The 22,281-nt window shown below is 47.1% G+C and overlaps 1 protein-coding gene across 10 annotated transcripts in view; it reads right to left on the reverse strand.

The window, feature by feature from the left end:
- SIRT5 (sirtuin 5) overlaps positions 1-22,281 on the reverse strand; it is a 45,415-nt gene that overhangs the window by 13,559 nt on the left and 9,575 nt on the right. For 7 of the 10 annotated variants that reach the window (XM_043590796.1, XM_043590798.1, XM_043590804.1 and 4 more), the window contains 6 exons: positions 20,709-20,842; positions 12,725-12,950; positions 10,168-10,255; positions 9,025-9,078; positions 6,908-7,031; positions 4,716-4,831 (listed from right to left, as the gene is read on the reverse strand). In XM_043590796.1, the coding sequence (XP_043446731.1) occupies positions 4,716-4,831; positions 6,908-7,031; positions 9,025-9,078; positions 10,168-10,255; positions 12,725-12,950; positions 20,709-20,842 (742 nt within the window). The remainder of the gene's footprint in view (positions 1-4,715; positions 4,832-6,907; positions 7,032-9,024; positions 9,079-10,167; positions 10,256-12,724; positions 12,951-20,708; positions 20,843-22,281) is intronic. The other 3 variants (XR_006298871.1, XM_043590803.1, XM_043590801.1) reach the window with 2 other exon arrangements.

Below are 22,281 nucleotides of genomic sequence, written 5' to 3' on the forward strand. Positions count from 1 at the left end.
TGCTACCTGTGTATGCCACAACACGTGTTAGAGGTCCAATGTCTACTTTTCGGGGCATACATTAGAAGATAACTTAATTCTGAGCAGGATAGCTTAACTGAGATATAACTCATGTATAAGCTGTTTAAAACATATAATTTAATGTGGTTTTTTTTTTTTAGTATATTCACAGAATTATATGACCATCACAACAATCCACATTAGACAATTTTTTCTCATCCCAAAAGGAAACGTGTCTCCATTTATAGTTACTTCTCATTCCTCCCTGCCCTAACCCTAGACAACCACTCATCGACCTCCAGTCTCGGTTGATTTCTAGGCATCTCATATAAACAGAATCATATGATGTGTGGTCTTGTGTGCCTGGCTTCTTTCACCCACTAGAATGTTTCAAAGGTCATTCATGTTGTAACACAGATCAGCATTTCATTTCTTTTCATGGCTGCATAATATTCCCTGATATGTATGTACCAAATTATGTTTCTCCACTAATCAGTTGAGGACCGGAAGGACATTTGGATCATTCTTGCTTTTTCTTTTTTTTTTTTAATTTATTTTGGGAGAGACAGAGACAGCACGAGTGGGAGATGGGCAGAGAGAGGGGGAGACTGAGAATCCCAGGCTGGCTCTGTGCTGTCAGCACAGAGCCCGACGTAGTGTTCAAACTCATGAAACCATGAGATCATGACCTGAGCCAAAACCAAGAGCTGAATGCTTAACCGAGTGAGTCACCCAGGTGCCCCTTTTTTCCCTAATGTTTATTTACTTTTGAGAGAGAGAGCGCGAGAACAGGGGAGGGGCAGAGAGAGAGGGAGGCAGAGGATCTGAAGCAGGCTCTGCACTGACAGCACAGAGCCCAATGCAGGGCTCGAACCCACAAACCACGAGATCATGACCTGAGCCGAAGTTGGATGCTTAACCGACTGAGCCACCCAGGCACCCCAGTAGATGTATGTTTTCATTTCTCTTGGCTATCTACCTAAGAGAATTGCTGGATCATATATTCACTCTGTACATAACCTTTCGAGGAACTGCCAGACTGTTTTCCGAAGCAGGTGCACTATTGTCCATTTCTACCAGCAACAGGTGAGAGGTCCACTTTTTTCAACACCTGTTACTTTATTATATATATATATATATATATATATATACACACACACACACACACACACACACACACACACTTTGTATTATTATACCCATGCTGGTGGTTATTAAGTGGTATCTCATGGTGGTTTTAATTTGCATTTCCCTAATTTTAATAATGTTCAGCATATTTCAATATGCTTATCGGCCATGTGTACATATTTGGAGAAACGTCTACTCAAATCTTCGGTCCATTTCTAAATTGGACTGTGTCTTTTTATTATTGAATTGTGAGAGCTCTTTATATATGCTGGATGCAAGTCCCATATCAAATATTAGACCTGCAAATATTCTCTCCCATTCTGTAGGTTGTCTTTTTCACTTTGCGGATGGGGTCCGTTGAAGTACAGAGGTTTTTAATCTTGATGGAGTCCAATTTATCCATTTTTTTTAAAGTTTATTTATTTATTCTGAGAGAGGAGAAAAAGACAGAGAGGCAAGGAGAGAGGGAAAAAGAGAATCCGAAGCAGGCTCCACACTGTCAGCACAGAGCCCAATGTGGGGCAATGCAGGGCTCAAACTCATGAACTGTGAGATCATGACCTGAGCCAAAACGAAGAGTTGGATGTTTGACTGAGCCACCCAGGCGCCCCTGATTTATCCATTTTTCTTGTGTTACTTGTGCTTTTGAAGTCATATCACAGAGGCTTTGACTAACTCGAGGTCAAAAAGACTCCTATATTTTCATTTAAGTAGTTTACATTTTTTAAAAAAAATTTTTTTTTTCAACGTTTATTTATTTTTGGGACAGAGAGAGGCAGAGCATGAACGGGGGAGGGGCAGAGAGAGAGGGAGACACAGAACCGGAAACAGGCTCCAGGCTCTGAGCCATCAGCCCAGAGCCCGACGCGGGGCTCGAACTCCCGGACCGCGAGATCGTGACCTGGCTGAAGTCGGGCGCTTAACCGACTGCGCCACCCAGGCACCCCTAAGTATTTTACATTTTTAGCTTTTATGTTTAGGTCTATGACCCATTTGGGCTAATTTTTGCAGGTGGTGTGATGAAAGAGTCCCAGTCCCTTCTTTTGCAGGTGGCTCTCCAGCTGTTCCAGCACCACTTGTTAAAAAGACTGTCCTTTCCTTGAGTTGTCTTCATACCCTTTCCAGAAATCGGTTGGCTATACGCTGACTGGACTCTCGATTCTTTTCTGTTAACCTACGTGTATTTCTGGACTCGCGATTCTGTCCCGCTAACCTATGTGCCCATCTGCAGGCCAGCGCCACGCGGTCTGCGTAACTGTAACTTCATGGTAACTTTCCAAACTGCAAAGTGTGAGTTTTTCAACTTCATTCTTTTTGTTTCGGCTATTCTGGGTCCCTTGCATTTCCGTATGAATTTTGGGACCAACTTGCCAATTTCAGCAAACAGGCCAGCCGCAATTTCGATAGAGACTAGCGGTATCTGTAAATCAGGGTGGGGAGCACTGCCATAGTAACAATATTAACTCGTCTGGTCCATGAACATGAATGTCCTTCCACATATTCTCATCTTCTATATTTCTTCTCCTGGGGAGTTTTCAAAGAATCAGTTTTATAATCGAAGGCAGTTTTTTAAAGGGACGTCTTCCTCATTCCTACCACTTACGCACAAATGAAGAGGTGGACTGAGGACACAAACCGTAGCCGATTAAAAAGACGTGGAGGAGGAGCGCCTGGGTGGCGCAGTTGGTTAAGCGTCCGACTTCAGTCAGGTCACGATCTCGCGGTCCTGGAGTTCAAGCCCCGCGTCAGGCTCTGGGCTGATGGCTCAGAGCCTGGAGCCTGTTTCCGATTCTGTGTCTCCCTCTCTCTCTGCCCCTCCCCCGTTCATGCTCTGTCTCTCTCTGTCCCAAAAATAAAATAAACGTTGGAAAAAAAAAAATTAAAAAAAAAAAAAAGACGTGGAGGAGACTAGATTCGGCCAAGTCACCTGAAGACGGTCACACAGTCTGTGGCACATTTTTATCCCAGTGAAGACTCAGAATGCTGGTTCTCACCGTGGCTGCACATTAGAATCATCTAGGAAGCTGATAAAAATCACGATGCCCAGGCTACACCTCAGGCCAATTACATCAGAACCTCCTGGGTGATACCCACACGTTGGTATTTTTTTTTTTAATTTTTTTAACGTTTATTTATTTTTGAGAGAGAGACAGAATGCAAGTGGGTTGGGGCAGAGAGAGAGGGAGGCACAGAATCTGAAGCAGGCTCCAGGCTCCGAGCTGTCAGCACAGAGCCTGACGCGGCGCTCGAACTCACGAACTGTGAAATCATGACCGGAGATGAATTTGGACGCTCAACCAACTGAGCCACCCAGGCGCCCCCGTCGGTATTTTTAAAATATGTTGTTGATGGGGCGCCTGGGTGGCGCAGTCGGTTAAGCGTCCGACTTCAGCCAGGTCACGATCTTGCGGTCCGTTAGTTCGAGCCCCGCGTCGGGCTCTGGGCTGATGGCTCAGAGCCTGGAGCCTGTTTCCGATTCTGTGTCTCCCTCTCTCTCTGCCCCTCCCCCGTTCATGCTCTGTCTCTCTCTGTCCCAAAATTAAATAAACGTTGAAAAAAAAAAAAATTTTTTTAAAAAAATAAAAAAAATAAAATATGTTGTTGAGGTGAAAACTGCTGAAGTAATGATAAGAAGTTTCAGGGGCGCCTGGGTGGCTCGGTCAGTTAAGCGTCTGACTTCGGCTCAGGTCATGATCTCGCAGTTCGTGGGTTCAAGCCCCGCGTCGGGCTCTTTGCTGATGGAGCCTGCTTCAGATTCTGTCTCCCTCTTTCTCTGCCCCTTCCCCATTCATTCTCTCTCTCTCTCTCTCAAAATAAATAAACATTAAAAACTTAAAAAAAGAGAGAAGTTTCAGTGAAGTTTTCCATTTGTTCATATTTCTTTAAGAGTTTTTCATGTTCTACCTTATTCTAGAAAGGAATTAAGCAGACTGATAAAAATGTATAAACTAAGGGAAGACACAACAGCCAGGGTGAAAAAAGAAAGCAAAAGGAAGGTGAGGACAAAACAGAACCCCCAAAACGCATACTCTGATGGTCTCCACTTTCCACAGTGTGGAAGAAGGGATCAGTATCGTGGCATGGCCCCAAGTACTGATATTGAGGATATGTGGCAACGTGGCAATTATTTGGCAATGAGACCAAAGAGGAGCTCACCCAGGACGCCGCGCAGTGAGAACAGAGTGATGAGGGTGTACGGGCATCTCCCCGGCTGTGCTGGGTATTCAACTCGCCTACACCGAAATGCCATTACTAAATCTCACATAAACACACGAATGACAGCAAAGCCTAGGGAATCAAAGAACTTTCAAAACGCTAATCAAAGAAGAACTTTCAAAATGTGAACCCCAAAAGCCCTAAGGCAAATTCCCTGTAAAAAGACATAGCTACCTTGGTCTACAGTGAAGATTTTGTTCTTCTGTCAAAGCAACGACCGACCAAATTAGGAAACATATACTCTGTGTGTCTCCATCTCTCTCTCTCTCTCTCTCTCTCTCTTTTTTCTAATTAGACCCATAGGTGACATCTGTTTAGATAACGTGTCTAAACGTGCTCAGCACCGTCCATCTCCCACCTGGTCCCTGTACCTGAATCTGTTCGTGGCTGGGGTGGTTTCCATGTTGAATTCGGCCACTGGCACTCCGCGGGCAGACACCTGGGGGGCAAACATGGCGGCAGGATAAACCACGGAGGAAGTTCCCACCTACAAAGCAAACAAATGGAAACGGACAAATGACCACGCTACGGGGAGAGGAAACATTCTTCCAGAAAACCTTACACAAACTCAGGCCAGTTTAGGGTTGCGAGATGTGAGGAAAGCTAGCTGGATGAAACAGATGGAGAGCTTCCAAGGGACAGATGGGGAGTTAAGAGGCATCCTGTCGGCTGATCGCTAGAAGAATGTGCTAGGGAAAAGGGAGCACAAACACAGAGAACAGCAGATCAAGGGCTCGGTTTTGTCTCTGCTCTGTGAAGTAATGCCAATAATCCATGTTCGTTTTTTTCTTTTCTTTTTTAACATTAGAAAACTCAAAGAAAAAATATACTCACGTTATTCATACTCCCGCTACCCTGTGATAACCACTGTTCACATGTGGATATACATCCTTTCAGGTTTTTCCCTATAGATACATATGTGTAAGTGTGCTTTGCAAGAATGGAAAGTCCAGAACATGTTGCACAAACCAGGTTTTCTCATTTAAGCACTGGTGATGAACAGACACTGAAACACTGGGGTGCACTCAATAAATACTGGCTGAATGAATGTGTACCCATGAGAAAGTGCTTCTGCTTTTAAAGAGGTGTTAAGAAAACTCTGAAATATGCACACCCTCTGTCTAATGCATTCCATTTCTAGGAAATATGTCCCAAGGAAATGATTTGAAGAGTATGCGAGGAGTTATGTCTAAGAATAGTCACTACAGGGGCGCCTGGGTGGCTCAGTCGGTTAAGTGTCTGACTTCGGCTCAGGTCATGATCTCGCAGTTCGTGAGTTCGAGCCCTGCATCGGGCTCCGTGCTGACAGCTCGGAGTCTGGAGCCTGCTTCAGATCCTGCCCCTCCCCCACTCACGCTCTGTCTCTCAAAAATGAGTAAGCGTTAAAAAAAAAAAATAACAACAGGGGCGCCTGGGTGGCTCAGTCGGCTGAGCGTCCGAGTTCGGCTCAGGTCATGATCTCGCAGTTCGTGGGTTCGAGCCCCGCATCAGGCTCTGTGCTGACGGCTCAGAGCCTGGAGCCTGCTTCGGATTCTGTGTCTCCCTCTCTCCCTGCCCCTTCCCCACTCATGCTCTGTCTCTCTCTGTCTCTCAAAAATGAATAAACGTTAAAAAAAATTTTTTTTTTAATTAACAACAAAAAAAGAATATTCACTACAGCATTATTTAAAATATCAAAATGTGAAATGGCCTAAATGTCCAACAATGGAGGATTGGTTAAATACATCCTTGTATATCCATGCAACAGAACACCATGCCGCCAATGAAAAGATGATACAGATTTGTGGATGTACTGACACGGAATATGCCCGGTGAATCGCTACATGAATAAAGTTGTTTCAAAGCAGAACATACGGTATGAACCCACTTTTGAATTTTTAACCATATGTATACATCTGCACAATAAAAGGTCTAGACCAGGAGTAGGGAAATGTTTTTCTGGAAAGGGCCATATAGTAATATTTTTAGGATTTATAAGCCATACAGTCTCCATCACAGTCAACTCTGCCATTGGAGTGGGAAAGCAGCCATACACGATACGTAGAAGAATGGGCATGGTTGTGTTCCAATAAAACTTTATTTACAAAAACAAGTGGCAGCCTAGATCTGGCCCACCGGCCACAGTTTCTCACCTCTGATCTAGGAAAAAATACGCTAAAATGAACAGTGGCTATTTTTGGATGGTAGAATCATTGGTGATTTCTAATTTCCTCCTTATAATCTTACACTTTTTTGTGTTTTCTCAAATGTAATAATGAACATGCATTACTTTCAAAATCAGAACCAATAACATGCTCTTTTCATTATTTTTGGCAGGAAGGGAGTGTCTTTGCACAGCCCAAGACACGGTCTTCCGCAGTTTCACATTTACGATCAATTCGTATTCGTTGTTTCTTAATTCTTCTGTAGGGTACAAAACCTCTCAACACACACAGTAGGAAGAGGAGGAAGGAAGGAAAGGGAAGAGAGAGGGAAGGAAGGAAACATAAAAAAAACACAACAAACTCCACCCCAGTCCTGGTGTTCTGGAAAATCTCGAGGATCAGGGGAGGGCGTGACTTACCACTAGACATAAGTCACAGAGGGTCAGCTCTCTGTCAACCTCCTCCAGAATGGCAGGATCCAGGTTTTCGCCAAACCACACCACGTGGGGTCGCAGCAGGCCCTTGCACCCTGCCTCTTCACACCTGTGGGAACATTATCCTTCACCCAACCCCAACACCTGCCCTGCCAGAACATCTGCCCCACTGGGTCAGAGGAAGGCTAGGGGCTACCCCAAATCAAGTCTGTCGCCCTCTTCCTTGTTATCCTCTCTCCCTCCCCTTCCAGACCATGTGAGCTTATTCTGAATATTCAGGCCCTTCTAAAGCTTTCATTTTGTCCGGATGCACTGGGCTGATACGTTGACAGATGTGTTTCAGCCAACCTTACCATTCTCTTTCTAAACCGTGTTAAAAAAGAGAGACCACAGGCCCAAAATGGAGTCCCATGGGCTAAGCCCCATATCAGCAAACCAAGACTTAGTACCTAACCTAGCTGTATATCCAGCCTCTCCAGGGCCTGTGGTCTTTAACCAGTCAATCTGGAGCCACTTGGTCAGCACTAGTGGGGTAACCCGCCTGAAACACCCCTTGGGTCCCCAGAAGGAAGGTGACCTTGCCCGAAACAATTCCCTCTTTGCCCGAAGAACTTCCTCGCCCTGCCTCTTCCACCTATAAATGTCTTCCATTGTGCGCAGCTCCTTGGAGCTTCTGTCTGCTACGCGGGATGCTGTCCGATCCATGAATCTCGGATGAAGCCAATTGATCAACATGGACTCGGCTGGATGTGGGGTTTTAACCACAGCTTTCCCTTTCCCAGCTACGCCATCGCACTCTTCGGCATGGCAGCCGGGAGGAACCAGGCTCAGCCCTGCCTTGAACACACCAGCCACCTGCTAGTCGCATCTGTGTCCCCCTTTCACTTTCCCTCAGATTCACCTTTCTCTTGCCCTGGGCACGGCCAAGTTCGCCATCTTCCTCTTCTTCCACTCCCCACTGCCTGCGGGTCATCTTACGTAGACCTTCTACAACAACCTCCCAAACCTCACTTCCATCATAAATAATCTTCTCAAGAACTGCCCACGATTCCCTATTGTTTTAGATCAAACTTTAGGATTCAGTAATAAAAACCCTTATTAAGAATAATAAATAGGGCTCTGGGGCACCTGGGTGGCTCAGTCGGTTGAGCACCCGGCTCTTGATTTCAGCTCAGGTAGGTCGTCCTCTCAGGGTCATGGCATCGAGCCCCGCGTCAGGCTCCACACTAAGAGCACAGAGCCTGCTTGGGATCCTCTTTCTCCCTCTCTTTCTGCCCCTCCCCCACTCACTCTCATCCTTTCTCTGTCTTCTCAAAGTAAGTAAATAAAACACTTAAATTAAAAAACGTTGAAAAGAATAACAAATAGGGTTCTGTGGTTAAGTAAACTAGTGAAATATTCACAAATTATAACTGTTCTTTAAAGAACAGTGTACTCTGGTGTATTAAATGCTCTGAGAAGTCCTGCAGTAAAGCAAACATACTTCAAATTTGTTTACTCTACGGTTTCCATATTTATTTGAACACATAACATCATTTCTTAAGCAACGTCCATCAACATCACATGGGTCGAGTGTTCTAAGAACACTTTGGGAAATGCCATTGTAACGTCTGCTTTTGAAAAACCGACACAAAAATCTTTCTCTAGGGCTTTTCTTATTTTTTTTTTTTTTTATCTACAAAAATCCTGTTTGGTCCTGTAATTTCACTTTTGCAAGACCTTTTACTGCCTCCTTTGCCCTGGGCTAATAACACACGACAAGGAGGAGAATGAAGATGATACCAGCTAACATTTTCACAAGACGTCCGCCTCTATGCTTCGTAAGCACCAGGTAAGCAGCTGGGGCATAACAGCTCCAGAAACCTTCCAGGCCTCAAATTATCCCGCCACAGGGCAAAGCAAAAAGGGAGAGTGCAAAGCAAAAAAGGGACGGGAAGGGAGTGGTTCTCCTCGCCCTGGGGTGGTTCACCTTCAACCTTGGCCCCTGTCCGTCTGCATTTGTGCACTTAAGAGGCATCTCAGCAAATGAACTTAGATTTTGATTGTTTTTTTTTTTTATTTCAATCTGGAAAACCAAATACGCATCAGGGATTTTTACCCACCGGGGAAGTTTCTCCACTGGGATTCTGGCATCCTGAGCTTCAGGTTCTGGAGCCCTGGAGTAAGTGATGTTAGTAAAGAAACAATGACATTGGTATAGTCAAAGAACAGAGAGAAAACATAACGTAAGTCTGTATATTCGCCTGGCGGTATACAGCTCCCAAACTCATAGTTAATACAAGCTGACTTAGAAGGGTACTGGAAGGGCAGACACCACACAGTTAACAACCAGTGATTTTATGTCAGAAAAGGGAATTTGCATGTGGGGAGGGGGCGGAGCCACCAGGATGTTAAGGGGGAGCTTCCTGATATGCACTGTATACATCATCATTGGAATCTTCTGCGAGGATACTGGATTCATATATTACCTATATAATTTATCCTGATTTAAAATGGCCAGGTAAGGGGCATCTGGGTGGCTCAGTTGGTGAAGCGTCCAACTTCAGCTCAGGTCATGATCTTAAGGCTTGTGAGTTCGAGCCCCGTATCAGGCTCTGTGCTGACAGCTCAGAGCCCGGAGCCTGCTTTGGATTCTGTGTCTCCCTCTCTCTGCCCCTCCCCTGCTCACACCTCTGTCTCTCTCTCTCTTTCTCTCAAAAGTAAATAAACATTAAAAACATTTAAAAAAATTTTTTTTAAATGGCCAGGTAAATTTTTTCTCAATATTTCGAGTCTACTCTGATTTTTTTTCCCTAGTTATAACAGTACATGCTCATCACAGAAATGTTAGAAAAACTCCAGAAAGATATAAAGAACTAATCAAAATTACCCATAACCCCACTATTCTTGATAATCACTGTTAATATTTTGTTGTCTTTTCTTCTGGTCCGTTATCTCTATATACCAGGTATACCCACATGGGGTGTGCGTGTGTTTGCATGAGTGTGTGTGTGTGTGTGTGTGTGCACACATGCATGTGTTTAAATATGAAGTTTGGATCGTATAAGAGTTAGGTCCTGTGGTTTTCACTTAGCATTGTAAATTTTGAGCAAAATAGTTCTTTTATCCTATGGCTGTACTGTAATCTAGTCTCATTTCTCCTAACTATCCACAGGAATCTTAGGCTACTGTTCAATTTCCTTCCGTTTATGTTCAACTTAAAAGAGAAAACAAAGTACACTCATTCCATAGAGCAGTGTCATTACCCTTTTCCCAATAAAGCTGGACAAATGGGACTCTTGTAATTCTCCGCCACAACTCCACAAGAGGTACATCGGGTTTTAAATAAGCTACCTGAAAAACACAAGTTAAACAAGACCGGAATTTAGCATAATTAGAAGGAATTGTCTCCATGTCTAAAGGGGTACAACAGAATTTAGTTTTTATTCGTTCATTTCAACAAACGGGCCTGCCCTAGGTGTCAAGGGAAATCCAAAGGCACGCAGTTCTACTGAGCCACGGACATCTGCCTCCTGGATTTTGTAATCTGGAAGGGAGAGAGACAGATAAAATGACTTACGGCATGATTAAGGAGCTCTCAAATGATCTTGATGTTGAGGCGGACTTGAAGGTGGTCAGTAGGGCACATGAAGCCAGTGTAAACCCAAGGGCGTGGTTTACTAGGTACATGACTGACGAAGGCTCAAAACGTTGGATGTATTGGCAAAATCCTACCGTCGACTCAACAAATCTTGAGTCTTTCTACAAAAGCAGCTCAGTAAATACATAAGCAACTAACAAATGAAGCAAGTAATTGTTAAAACTAGCAACCCGTTTATTGAGCTAAAGCAACGACGGTGACCACGATTCACTAAATGTTCACCACGCGCCAGAGTGGACGTCCACTGCTCCATTCTGCCCAGTATTCCTTCCTCGGGGAGCCATCTCTCCTCTATCCCGAGTGGGTGGAGCTGTCAATCCCATCCAGTGCCAGGTGCACTGGCACACCTGTTACAGGAGAACGATGATGGCTGAAACGTGTGGGGACATGGCTGTTATTCCCCAGGGACTGCTGGGGCAAGGGCCAGCCCTGGAGGTTTCAGCCCACAAACCACCAAAGGGCCATTTGGGGGAAGAAAACGAGTTCGGGTTGTTGTCTAGAACATTCCCCCCGACACCTGTTGGTGTCGATCCAGGAAGGCCCAATAGCAGACTTCCAGGATGTGTGTCAGCAGCTTGGAGGGGAACCCGGAGACGAGCGGGGAGCAGCCTTTTAGGAAATGCGTGGAAAACACGCCTGGAAAACACTGACGCCTTGGAGTCATTCAGAAGTGATTCGAAAGAGTCGGAACGTGAGAAGTGTCTTAACCACTTTATTTCACTCATTTTCATATGTGCCTTTTTATATTTCACTGTTTTTTATATGTGCAAGGGTGATACAGTTTCTAAAAATCTGTGTCTAAGTTTTAGTAGGCCATTTCGGTAAGTGCAAAATAACAATGCTCAGGGATAATAAAATATGATGGCTTAGGCAGACTATTTCCTTTGCGAGGGTCACACTGAAAACACGATACATGTTAAAAATTGGTGGCATCTTTAGTTTGATGAAAGAAGGGGCTTTCTTTTTTTTTACCTAAATCAGAATTTTTTTTGAATGTTTATTTTTGAGAGAGAGAGAGAGAGGCAGAGAGAGAGAGAAAGAGACAGAGTGTGAGCAGGGAAGGGGCAGAGAGAGAAGGGAGACCCAGAATCCGAAGCAGGCTCCGGGCTCTGAGCTGTCAGCACGGAGCCCGACGCAGGGCTCGAACTCACGAACCGCGAGATCATCACCGGAGCCGAAGTTGGCTGCTCAACCGACTGAGCCACCCAGGCGCACCTGTTTTTACCTAAATTAGAAGAGAGTTCTTATCGCTTGCAACCCCGTAAGTCCCAACTAATGATATGTACATATCGTCTTATTTAATCCTTCAAACAACCAAGACAGGTGCTAACACCCCCATCTGACACGTTTATACGTGGCAAGAGACACCGCCTGCATTCTGATAGTGTGAAGAAACCAGAGGAGACGCATGGACAGTGGCCCAGACCCAGCAGGAGAAGGTGCCAACAAGACACTGGGTCAGCAGGTGTCAGGGCACAAAAGAGGGACAGGACCCAAGTGAACAGTGCTCGGTGTCCGTTATCCCAGGCAAAAATAGGCAACTTCACGGCATACCCAAGGAAACCAGCCACATTCCCCCCTGGGTCACCACTGCTGGAAATTCCACAATTAGCAATGCGTTGCTTGGGATGGAAGTTTTGTAGACTCTTAAATACAAATGCCCTTGGGATTATGCTCTTGTATGAACGAAAGTGAAACTGTATGAGTTTACGAGATTTTTGGTAAGCTCAAAGGAGGGAGAGGATTAAAGAGGACGTGAGGGAGACGGTGTCATCAAGGGCAGAGGGAAGCCAGCGGGACGTAAGGCAAACTCCACAGGTGTCACAAACCTGGCGGGCTTGGTCACTGATCTGTTGAGAGCTGGGCAGAGGCTCAGCCTCAGGGGACAGGACAGCTGGGGAGGAGGGAAAAGTAAACGGCCACCCCCAGGAATGCCAGAGTCTTCCCGGGCGGCTCCTGCCAAAGCCGTAAGTTGTTCGATGGCCCGCACTTCCCTTTTCCCGCCAGCCTCCCTGGGCACTCGCGTCTCTGCCGTGTGACCCGCACACCAGACGCCTGGGTGTCCTGTCAAAGTGCAGACTGTGGTTCGGCGGGTCCAGGTGGGAAATGGCAGGACACGTGTTTTGAAGTCTGGTTCCCCTCCCCACGCGAGGGCGCCTCACCGTGGATTTCCAGAAGGTTCTTGGTGCCAGCCTTGCGGTGCAGCTCATCGATGTTTTGAGTGATGACCACAAGCCGGCGGCCCTGCCCACGCAGCCGGGCCTCACATTCAGCGATGGCGAGGTGCCCGGGGTTCGGTTCCTTGCTCAGCATCACCTCCCGCCGGTAGTGGTAGAACTCCCACACCAGGGATGGGTTTCGCGCAAAGGCCTGAGGGGTGGCCAGGTCCTGGCGGTGAGACAGGAGACACGAGTCAGAGAAGGAAGGGCGCACTAAGGCTCTGGAACGTGGACGCAGGCGGCTTCCGGGAGGAGCGAGCTGGAACACATCCGCCTTAGGCCCACGCGGTGTGGCGGACGGGGCACAGGGGCCTGGGCGCCGGCCTCCGTCCTAATCCTGGGACCAACAAGGGACCTTGGAGAAACTGCTTTTCATTTCCCCACTTCCAAGGCAGGGATAATGCGACCTGTCCCATTTTCCACTCGAGTAAATTATGACCAGGAAGTAAAGCAATATTATGCAAGAAAGTAATTCGGGTTGAATCTACTCTTGTCATGGAGTCCCACAACATAAGCGGTCCCTTTCATTGATGCAGGAAAAAAAGCGAAATACAAAATGCCCGATTGATCATGGCCACAGTTGACAAACTCAGTTTTTTATAACTACAATTATGGCTCCGCACACACACACACAACTACACACGGAAAGAACAGGGGCGCCTCGGGGGCTCAGCTGGTCAAGCATCTGATGCTTGGTTTCGGGCTCAGGTCACCATCTCACGATCGCAGGTTCATGAGCTCGAGCCCTGCATCGGGCTCTGGGCTGACAATGCGGGGCCTGCTTGGGATTCTCGCCTTCTCTCTCTTCCTCCCTCACTCCCCCACTCTCACTCTCCAAATAAATAAACTTCAAAAAAAACCCAAAAAAAACAGTGCACATATTAACAGAATATATAAAAATATATTTTTAAAGTACGATTCCTCTTCTAGGAGAGAAAAGTCTCATCTACCGTGAAAGAGAGAAGGGTAGTCATTGTCTGGGGCGGCGAGCCTATGAGGAAAGGGCAAAAGGGAGCCTCTGGCAAGGACGGAAACATTCTAGATCTTCATTGCGGTGGTGGTGGTGTTCTGCCTTTCGTTTTACCTTCGAAGGCCACTCTTCCACCTGCTGATCGTGTCAGCCTTCACTCGGGGAGCGAATGGGGAACAAACATCTACGCCGTGGATCGTCGACATCCACCCTGGACTTCCCCCACAGACCCTGAGCTGTTTTGACACTTCTGCCTATCCTCTCCTCTCAAAGCACCCCCCGAGACCCTCCGAGCCCCCCCACCCCCTGCCTCTCTGCTTCAGCGGCTGCTTCCTGAGCCTCCTCTTTCTTCCGGGACCCCTAATGGCCCTCCGCCCTCCTCCCCCCACCCCTTCATCCTTAAGGCAACGATCCCCAGAGCTACAGCCACAGGCTCACCTGGAGGGCAGCAGAGAGGTGACAGAACATCCTGAACATCTGGCAGCCGGGGGCATGTGATAGGGCGGGAAAGGCAGCTTCATCGGCCCTTCACTTAACAAGAAACTACCTACGAAATGTGGAATTCGTGCACTGAAGTTAACTATGCACGATGGCCTCCATTCACCCAACGGAAGTCTATCAAGCACTCACGTGTGCCAGAGTCCCGGGAGCTGGGGATAGAGCAATGCGTAAACCAGACGGGGTGCCTGGGGGGCTCAGTCTGAACCTGAACCTGGGGGGTTCAGCGTCTGATTTCAGCTCAGGTCATGATCTCCAGGTTCGTGAGTTTGAGCCCCCTGCGTTGGGCTCTCTGCTGTCAGCGGGGAGCCTGCTTCAGAGCCTCTGTCTCCACCCACCACTGCCCCCCCCTTGTGTTCTCTAGCTCTCTGCCCCTCCCCACTCACACTCCCCTCTCTCTCTCTCAAAAATAAATAAATAAATAAATAAATACATAAATAAACATTAAAAAAAAAAAAAGGGCAGACAAAACTTCCTGCACTCCACAACTTGGGATTTCCTGAGCCAGGGGGAGAGCAGGAGGCTGACTGCAAAAGGCCTGAAGTTATATTCTGGGCCCATGATCATGGTCATGGCTACGCTACGGGACACACTTGCCAAAACTTATTAAATGGCACGCTTTCAAACTGGTGAATTTTATTGTACGTACAGTTGACCCCTGAACAACGTGGGGGTAAAGGGCAGCGACCTCTGTGCAGTAAAAAATCTTGCGTATAACTTTTGATTCCCCCAAACTTAGCTACTAACAGCCTACCGTTGACTGGAAGCCTTACGGATAAAATAAACAGGCAATTAACACACATTCTGCATGTTACGTGTATTGCATAATGTATTCTTACAAGAAGGTATGCTAGAAAAAAGAAAATGCTATTAAGAAAATCCTGGGCGCCTGGGTGGCACAGTCGGTTAAGCGTCCGACTTCAGCCAGGTCACGATCTCACGGTCCGTGAGTTCGAGCCCCACGTCGGGCTCTGGGCTGATGGCTCAGAGCCTGGAGCCTGTTTCCGGTTCTGTGTCTCCCTCTCTCTCTGCCCCTCCCCCGTTCATGCTCTGTCTCTCTCTGTCCCAAAAATAAATAAACGTTGAAAAAAAAAAAAAAAAAAAAAAAAGAAAATCCTAAGGGAGAGCAAATACATTTACAGTACTGTACGTATCGATACCCAAAGTACATTGTCCATTCACAACGTGAATCACCTGTCAGTACCTACGTCAATATTCTTATATATGATACAAAACACTATAGATGCTCTACATATTACTAACGGTAGACATCAAAAATAAAAGAGGGGCACTGGGGCGGCTCAGTTGGTTAAGGCATCAGACTCTTGATCTGAGCTCAGGTCATGATCTCATGGTCCTGAGATGGAGCCCTACACTGGGCTCCATGCTGGGCGTGAAGCCTGCTTGAGATTCTCTCCCCTTCCCCCGCTCGTGTGCACACACTCTCTCTCTCTCTCTCTCTCTCAAAATGAATAAACATTAAAAAACACGTAAAAGGCAATGTGAAAAGTTCGTATTTATTCACGCATAACACAATTCATACGTCACTAATGAAGCAGCAGCAATGACTGAAATGGATACGATTGCTCCGCGGTAGCTAGCCCATACGCTGGGTGAGTGGTTATAATGTCTTCACGGCATACGGTATCACAATCATATTCCTACCACAGTGTTAGAAACACTTAACTTTAAAAAAAAAACCACTTGCCTGTGATGATAGGTTGATACACGGTTTCTCAAATTGTAAGAGACACTCACTGTAGTGTACCGTAATTCTTTGAAAGCAACGTTCGAGAACCGTGAGAAAACTAACACCTTATGAACCTCATGTTAACTATCACTCACTTTATGCCTCCGTACGGGTGGGCGATGCACTTCCATGCAGGTGAACACAGGATGCCGTACACGATGAATTCTTGGGTGACAACGGGGATGACACAAGACGCCTCCTATGGTCTGAGCCCTACGGTTATGAGGTTCTCACACGAAGACACACGCATGCACGATGGGCCGGCTTATCAACTGTGTGGCGCCATGATTATTTATTATTCACTAAGTGGAAGCGGGTCATCATAAAGTCTCCATCCTCATTGCCTTCCAGAAGGCTGGGGCGGGGGAGGAGGACGGGGTGGGGGGGTCTTGCTGTCCCAGCGGCATCAGGGGAGGGAGCGGTGGGGGAGGTGGGAGGGGAGGCTGGAGAGGCAGGCACACTGGGTGTGACTTCATAGAAATACATCGTAATCTCTGCCCAACTTTTTTGCCTTCTCATTTCTCTCAAAATGGTTCCATACGGAACCAATTCTTCCTCCACCATTCGCTTTAGGGACAGTGCCCAAGTCCGTCTTGTAAAAGAAGTCAAGGGGCGCCTGGGTAGCTCAGCTGGTAGAGCGTCCAACTCGTGATCTCAGCTCAGGTCATGGTCTCATGGTTGGTGAGTTCAAGTCCCACATCCGGCTCGATGCTGATGGCGCTGAGCCTGCTTGGGATCCTCCCTCTCCCTTTCTCCGCCCCTCCCCACGTTGTGTTCTCTCTCTTTCTCTCTCTCGAAACAAATAAACTTAAAGCAATTTTTTAAAAAGCAGTCTTGAATCATCGGAACGCTTTTGCCAGACTGCCTAACATCAGTTTGTCTCCTGTGCTGCTTTTGCATCTTCTTCCTCATTGTCTGGCACTGGTTCCGAGGCTCTCATCTCCATCACGTCGACTCCCGTGGGTGCCTCTGGCGTGTGTCTGTTAGCGCTCGAATTTCTCCAAGGTCCAGATCTTGAAACCCTTCACCTCCCTCCCGCCCCTCTGCCATTTTTGCCAGACCCATAATCTTTCTCATGGTTTCCCCGACGGGCTGCGTGATAAATCCCAAGAGGTCACACACAACGTCTGGACTTTTCTCCAACAGGAATTTATTGTTTCGGGCGTGGTGGCTCTCGCGGCTTTTTTCTGTAACGACGATGGCACCTTCACTGGTGAAATCCTTCCAGACTTCCGTGGCGCTCTCTGTTGGGGCTCCCTTCCACAGCGTTGACAATCCTTTCCATAGGACACCGTGTGTAGTGAGCATTAAAGGTCCTTCTGACCCCTGATCTAGAGGCTAAATTAGAGACGCTGTGTTTGGAGGTGAGGAGATCAGTTTGAAGCCTTCGGTGTTGAACTCACAGGGTTCTGGGACGGGGTACCGTCTGAAATCAAAGAGACTTCATCAGGGACCCACCCACAAAAAGGATCCTTGGTGTCTAGGCCTTCTTCTTGTACAAGATAAAGACAGGAAAATATTTATATTCTCCCTTCAGAACTTGGGGGTTAGCGGCTCTCTAGAGAAGGGCTGTCTGATCAGAAACCCGACTGCGTTTGTACAAAACCATAGAGTTAGCTTATCCCTTCTGGCCTTAAATCCTGGCGATCACTTCTCTTTCTTACTAGTAAGTGTTTTTTGTAGCATTTTTTTCCCCTAGAATAGGGCACTTTCGTCTATGTTAAAAACCTGTTTGGGCAGACATCCTTTCTCCTCAATGATTCTCTTAACGGCATCCGGGAACTTGTCTGCTGCCTCTTGGTTGACAGAAGCTGCTTCCGTTAATCTATTTTTTTTTTCTTCTTTTTTTTTTTTTTCTTTTTTGTTTTTTTTTTTTGTTTTTTTTTTTTTTGTTGTTGTTAAAGGACGTTTATTTATTTTTGGGACAGAGAGAGACAGAGCATGAACGGGGGAGGGGCAGAGAGAGAGGGAGACACAGAATCTGAAACAGGCTCCAGGCTCTGAGCCATCAGCCCAGAGCCTGATGCGGGGCTCGAACTCACGGACCGCGAGATCGTGACCTGGCTGAAGTCGGACGCTTAACCGACTGCGCCACCCAGGCGCCCCCCGTTAATCTATTTTTGAGAGAGAGACAGAATGCGAGCGGGGAGGGGCAGAGAGAGAGGGAGACAGAATCCAAAGCAGGCTCCGGTCTCTGAGCTGTCAGCACAGAGCCCGACGCGGGGCTCGAACTCACGAACCCTGAGATCATGACATAGGCCCAAGGTGGACGCTCAACCGAGCCACCCAGGCACCCCGACCTTGGCATTTTTTAAAGCCAAACCTCTTTCTGAGGTTATCAAACCATCTCCTGCACTAAAATCTCCAGCTTTAGGTCCTTTGCTTTCTTTGTGCTCTAAGTTGTCATAGAATGATGTCACTTTCTCCCGAATCAGCTTAGTCCACAGGTATGCCTTTCTTACGGCAATCCTGAAACCGTATAGAAGCTGCGTTTTCTTTTCTTTTTTCTTTTTTTTAATGTTTATGTATTTATTTTTGAGAGCGAGCAAGCACGAGCGGGTGAGGGGCAGAGAGAGGGGGAGAGAGAGAGAGAATCCAAAGCAGGCTTCGCACTGTTAGCGTGGAGCCCGATGGCGGGGCTCAAACCAACAAACTGTGAGATCATGACCTAGCTGAGATCAAGAGTCAGATGCTTAACTGACTGAGCCACCCAGGCGCCCTAAAGCTGCATTTTCTTTCTTTCTTTTTTTTTTTTTTAATTTTTTTTTCTTCAACGTTTTTTATTTATTTTTGGGACAGAGAGAGACAGAGCATGAACGGGGGAGGGGCAGAGAGAGAGGGAGACACAGAATCGGAAACAGGCTCCAGGCTCCGAGCCATCCGCCCAGAGCCCCATGCGGGGCTCGAACTCACGGACCGCGAGATCGTGACCTGGCTGAAGTCGGACGCTTAACCGACTGCGCCACCCAGGCGCCCCAAAGCTGCATTTTCAATACGAGATACAAACATATTTCATCCAAAGAGCAAGGTTTTTGCATCTGCTGGTATAGCTACAGCAATGGCTTCATGAATTTCCTTTTATTTTTTCTTTTCTTTAAAATTTTTTTAACGTTTTATTTATTTTTGATACAGGGAGAGACAGAGCATGAGTGGGGGAGGGACAGAGAGAGAGAGAGAGAGAGAGAGAGAGAGTCCCAAGCAGGCTCCATGCTGTCGGTGCAGAGCCCAACAGGGGGCTCGAATCCACGAACTGTGAGATCGTGACCTAAGCCAAAATCAAGAGTTGATCACTTAACCAACTGGGCCCCCCAGACATCCTGTGTCATACCATATTTTAAGCAGATACTCGCAACATGTGAGCTCACGGCAGCAGCCACAGGAGGTGGCTACGAAATCACTACAGAGGTATCGTGTGCTTAGTTTTACGTAGTTATGATTTAACACTGTATCTTCACATGTGTTTACGTTGCTCTAGACTACGAATGGCACCATACAGGCTCTGCATTTGCGTGCCTAAGTTCTGGCAAATTTTAACTTTTCACAATAAATTTGCATGGTAGTAAATGATAAAAGACAGACTAGAACCCACATGTATTTTATGCATTCACGACATGCCTAACTTTGTCTTCGATTTTCAGAAATTTCTAGGTTATGGGGCTCATGTGAGTTTTTTCAAACTGTCGCAAATCTCTAAAAAGTTTTACACTATGTATAAAAAAAATCCGCACGTAGGTGGATCTGCACAATTCAAACCTGTGTGGTTTGAGGGCCATCTGTATATTATACCATAATATAAGTCTGTTTTTAAAAAGTCCGTGCCCATAGAGTTTCCATTCTAATGGCCTTCGTATAAAGTTGTTTTTTTTTTTAAGGTTTTTATTTATTTTCGAGACAGAGAGAGACAGAGCATGAACGGGGGAGGGGCAGAGAGAGAGGGAGACACAGAATCGGAAGCAGGCTCCAGGCTCCGAGCCATCAGCCCAGAGCCCGACACGGGGCTCGAACTCACGGACCACGAGATCGTGACCTGAGCTGAAGTCGGACACTAAACCGACTACCGGCTTAAGGTGCCCCCGTATAAAGTTTTTAAATGTCAAGCCCTAAGCCTTCAAAACTGCAACTTTGGTTTCAAACATGAAAGTTCACAGGAACTTTAAAAATTTGTAATACTTGGGGTGCCTGGGTGGCTCAGTCAATTAAGCATCTGACTCTTGGTTTCAGCTCAAGTCATGATCTCACGGTTTGTGAGTTCCAGCCCCACGTCGGGTTATGAACTGACAGTGCGGAGCCTGCTTTGGATTCTCTCTCTCCCCTTCTTTCCTTGCCCCACCCCCACTCGTGCTGCCTCTGTCTCTCTCAAAATAAATAAATACACTTAAGAATTGTGTTAATACTTAATTTCAAGATCTATAGAAAAGTAATGAGCTATGCTTAGCATGACTTTTCTGATTCCACTTTAAGTTAGAGAAGAAATCGAAATTGTTACATGAATAAATGCGATCTGTACATATCTAGAAAGTAAGGAAAGTGGCTGCTTTGCTTATGCCTGAGACTCTAATCATACAGACTTTGTGTTGAGGCCAAAACGAATAAGGACAAGAGTCATGGTCAATTTCAAATCTTTTTTCCCTCTGGGCCAGGCATCAGGCTCTGAGTCAAACTGTGCTTCCTTCAGTAGAACCTCTCGGTATTCTGGAAACATCACTCACCTGAGCTTGCCATGTTCTCCAATAGCCCCCAGCTCCTCTGAAGGTCGGAACCCCACTCTCAGCACTAACGCCAGCCCCCGAAATGATGACTATGTGCTTTGCTTTTGCAAAGAACTTCCGAAAATCAGCCATACCTAAAGAGAGCATAAAATCTTTATAAATCCACCGTACCGTTTGGACATTTATATTCTGTATCCATCGTTCATATTTTGACTTGACCTTGCATGAAATTATATTGTAGGATACCCAAATAAAAATCATTCCGATGCCACGAAGATGCCACCCGTGTGGCCTGATGTGAGACCGTATAGCGTCTTAAGAAAGAAGCAGGAACGGGAGCCTGGGTGGCTCAGCCGGTTGAGCGTCCGACTCTTGATTTTGGCTCAGGGCAGGATCTCTCGGGTTCGTGGGTTCCAGCCCTGCATCAGGCTCTGCATTGTCTGCTCGGATTCTCGCTCTCCTTCTCTCTCTCTCTGCCCCTCCCCCACAGGCATGCTCTGTCTCTCTCCAAGTAGATAAACTTAAGGAAAAAAAAACAAAGTAGGGGCTTCAGGCACATGACACTGGCTTCCGATCTCAGCTCTGCCTCCCATCCATCCACCTGTGAGATCCGATGCGAACAAGTGGCCTCTGCGGCCCTAGCTGTTTGATGTGCACAGTACTGCCTTCCCCAGAGCAGGCTCTCGCAGGGGTTTTTAGCAGCTAATGGATGGGACTGCATCCTCCTTCCTAACAGTAAAAACAAGCTAGTGTAGGAGGGTTCACCTCAGGCCCACTGGACCCCTTCCTCCCCAAATCCCCTTCCCTTTGGGGGATCTTGCTAATTGCAGCGTCCCCTCGGCATCATTACAAGCTGAGGGTGAGGCTCCCTCCCCTGTGAACAGATGCTCAGCTCCAAACCTGGACAACGTTCTTTACAACTCAAGCAACAGTTGGATCTTTCAGCAAGACATCACCAGGGACTTGGGGTCACAAAAAGCAGGTGAACCCGGAGCATAACCGGAGAGCAGGTCACAGACTACAGCTGGCTCGCTGTCTGGGATGGGGGGCCTTGTTCTGCACCTCCAGGCCTTCTCCCTCTCCAGCTCTGACCAACAGAGGCAGCAGCAACGGTCCTTCAGTGAGGGCGAACCACGCCCCAGGCTCCGCACCAAGCACCGTGCGCGGACCACAAGGGAGAGTCCGCCCTTGCAATAAATGTCCTCGTCCCTGGTTAAGAATGACTTGGTGACGCCATTGAGTGGTGCTGGGGCCCCCGGAGGCCGGGCCCAAGTGGTGCAGAGCTGAGCACAAGCTGCCAGGAGAAGAGAAACTCCCCCTTCTGCCCTCCCGCTGGAGAAGCAAAAGCCGGACCAACACTGCTTGTGGCCCCTTGACACTGACGTCTTCTGGGAGTGGCTAACCTGGGCTCGTGCTCTGCAGATTCTCGCAAAAGAGCAAACGAGTTCTTCAGCGGATGCAGACAGAAGGTTTTCTGGTCTCCTGCTGGAGGCAGTGGTGACCAAGGTTGACCCCTGGACGGGATGAGCATCCCCTGAGAGATGGCGCCCATGACAGGAGGATGGGAGAAAGG

The sequence above is a fragment of the Prionailurus bengalensis genome, chromosome B2 (genome assembly GCF_016509475.1).
Source record: "Prionailurus bengalensis isolate Pbe53 chromosome B2, Fcat_Pben_1.1_paternal_pri, whole genome shotgun sequence".
Taxonomy (NCBI): domain Eukaryota; kingdom Metazoa; phylum Chordata; class Mammalia; order Carnivora; family Felidae; genus Prionailurus; species Prionailurus bengalensis.